General features: G+C 39.8%; 1 protein-coding gene across 1 annotated transcript; it reads left to right on the top strand.

Moving 5' to 3' along the window:
• The first annotated feature begins 352 nt into the window (after positions 1 to 352).
• LOC143767001 (uncharacterized) lies at positions 353 to 2,087 on the top strand. The gene is made up of 2 exons (XM_077255021.1): positions 353 to 565; positions 935 to 2,087. Exons 1-2 carry the CDS (start codon positions 353 to 355, stop codon positions 1,538 to 1,540), a joined length of 819 nt encoding a protein of 272 aa, XP_077111136.1. The 3' UTR covers positions 1,541 to 2,087.
• Positions 2,088 to 2,902: the final 815 nt, after the last annotated feature.

Genomic DNA, 2,902 nt, shown 5'->3' with positions numbered 1-2,902 from the left:
GGCTATTTAGCTTTCAATGTTAAAAAAATGTATCCAGTTGAAATATTTTTATTTTTTTTTGTCTGGACAACTTGTTTGTCAATGGATTGCTGCTGGATCTGTTCTAACTGATTATTGGTAATTCTGTCTGAGGCTAAGTAGGATGACCTTTATGTGTAAATGAAGCCCCTCATTACTTCCTGAAAATGGCCTTTTCCAGAGAGTGACCGGTCTCCAGTAGTGCAGTGATGTCTTTGAATCCCGGTAGATCGTTCACGACGGCCATTTCTACACTATATAAAACCATACATTTTTCATGCTGTGAATATCTCTAACATTGTTTGACCCAATGTTTCTCACCACAGGACCAATTATGGCCAAGATAAAGGAATGTATCCTGACTGACAGTGAGCATGACAGCGTGGAGCTGGAAGTTCCCGGGTCAAAGAGGAAGTGCAGAGGCAATCTGCCGAAAGAGGCTGTGAAAGTCCTATGCGACTGGTTGTATGAGCACAGACACAATGCTTATCCCTCAGACACGGAGAAAGATATGTTATCTCTACAGACTCGTCTCACAGTGCTGCAGGTACGGCCCCCAAACATTTCTTGTATATGAGTACATATTGGGTTCTCCTTTGAAGCCAGTATTTTAGGGTAGTTGGATAATAATAACACAATAGTGGTGGTGGTGTATCAAAATTGGTTTTCTGGAACCTGTCAATGCTTTTGTACTTGTTGGAAAAAAAAGATTGAAAGAAAAATGATTTGCCCCCTTAAATAGTGCCTCTCTTGACTTTGTGGTATTGCAGCGTGGCCTTATTCCCTTACATGGGGCTGCTCTGCCATACCATGCAAAGTCTTAGCAGTGCTTTCTATATCTCATACACCCCCTGCAATACTATAATTGTTTGATCATGTAAGGGTTTAGCTGATCATTTTCTCTTTTCACATGTAGATTTCCAACTGGTTTATAAATGCTCGGAGACGGACCTTGCCGGACATGCTGCGTAAGGATGGTAAAGACCCTAACCAGTACACGATCTCTTGGAAGGGAAACAAGAACCCCGAGTCTCCCCCAATTCAGCATAGACCAATTGCCTTCTCGTCAATGACACAGATGGAGCACCATACCATACCTGGCATGCTGGTTGTCCCCACTATGGCTGGTAACTTAGTACCTCTGCCTCTGATCTACCCTGTTAGACAACCTGTTCATGCTTTCACTACAGTGAGTCCTGATGTTACTGTGCAGGATGTGGTCCAAGACGTGAAGACTGAATGGACATCTCCAGAACTGCCCACATCTTCAACACAGCCCAACAAGAAAAGACGTTGCAATTCACCAGTTGATGATTCAACAGATGATGATGTAACACTTTCTCCTTCAGACTTTGAGGAATGTGAAAACATCAGCCCATTGAATATCCTGGCGATAGTAGCAACCAAGGAATTAAATTTCTTACTGAGAGCTGAAAAAGCCAAGCGTGATGCTGAGAGACGTTCTGGCGGCCAGCATCCGGATTCCCCTTCCAGGGATGATGACAATGGATTCCAAGTGTAATTCCTTTGCATCCTTAAGGGTTTTTTTTCTTTTGCCACTTTAATAAGAATGTTGCTTACCTCAAGGAAAGACCAAGCCAGGATGGAACTGACTCTTTACTATGTGCAAAGAATGCACAAACCCTCATCCTTTTTGTGGGGGCTCTTTGCAAAGAGGTGAAATGGCAGGTCATAATCTAATCAATTTTTTTTTTCTCTTTTTTACCGACTTTAAGCACTTACGGTTTACATTACATATTGAACCCTCAGCTGCTTTTTCTGCAGCTGGGACATATAATGGAGCATAGGCACCTTGGAACACTGCAGGTGGGGTGGGCATGTTATTTGAACCCTTACAGCATAGTGTTCTGCAAATCTGCTGCTACCCCCCTCTGCACTTTATTGATCATGGCTCATCCAGTAATGTAACAACTATGGCCGACGCTAGGAGAAGGTCACTTGCACGTGGCTATAACCCAGCCTTCTCTGACATGCTCGGCCTCTTTATCATGCATTGCCGTTTGGTTATTAAGTGTTTGATGGGTAGGAGGGGTGACTCATTCTCATTAATTGAGTTCCTTCTAGACATTGTTTACTTAGAATTGTATTTTTTTTCAAGGTTTTTGATACTGTGAATATTATTTGCTGTACTATGATCTTAAAGTAATCAGTATGTACTACATATTTTTTTTTCTTGATTTTTGTATTCCAGTGTGATTCTCATTTGACGCCAAATTCCCATGAATAGAAAAAAGAGTATTATTTAAAAATATTTTCAATTTGCTTCAGAGATGTCTGTCTTCGGCTCTTATAGGATTAAAAAATGATATTTTTTCTTAAATCTTTGTATTTTTATTTTTTTTAATTTAATGCCCAACAATGCTGTGTGCAAATTACTTAGGCCACGTGCACACAGTCAGTAGGTTCCATTTATAAGCCAAAACCAAAGGAAATGTGTAATAGAAACACGTGCACCATTTTTGCATTCATCACCTACCCCTGGTTTTGGCTTACAAACATTGAGGTAAAATACTGACCGTGTGAACATGGTCTTAAAAGTTGGATATTTTGATATTTTGTGTATGGTTACTTTAATAGAATAACCACTGGAAGGTGCAATAATACAAACCTCAATTTTTCCAAGGTTTTTTTTAACCTGATGGCTCTCTGCAATGTACAGCTCTGCTTTTCACCCTTCCCCCGCTTATTATTTTATATATTATGTAACGGTGGAGAAACACAAAAATCTTAAGCTAGACTGAACTTGTTCCTATTTTAGTGTTTTTTAGCATACATTTTTTTTAAACCTATTTGTGTTTTCATAAGCGCAAGACGCACAAATGAAACATTTACATAAAAGTATACTATTCACCATATAAAAATG

The sequence above is a fragment of the Ranitomeya variabilis genome, chromosome 4 (genome assembly GCF_051348905.1).
Source record: "Ranitomeya variabilis isolate aRanVar5 chromosome 4, aRanVar5.hap1, whole genome shotgun sequence".
NCBI lineage: Eukaryota > Metazoa > Chordata > Amphibia > Anura > Dendrobatidae > Ranitomeya > Ranitomeya variabilis.
Note: the sequence above shows the minus strand (reverse complement) of the source record. Positions and strands in the feature narration are given on the sequence as shown.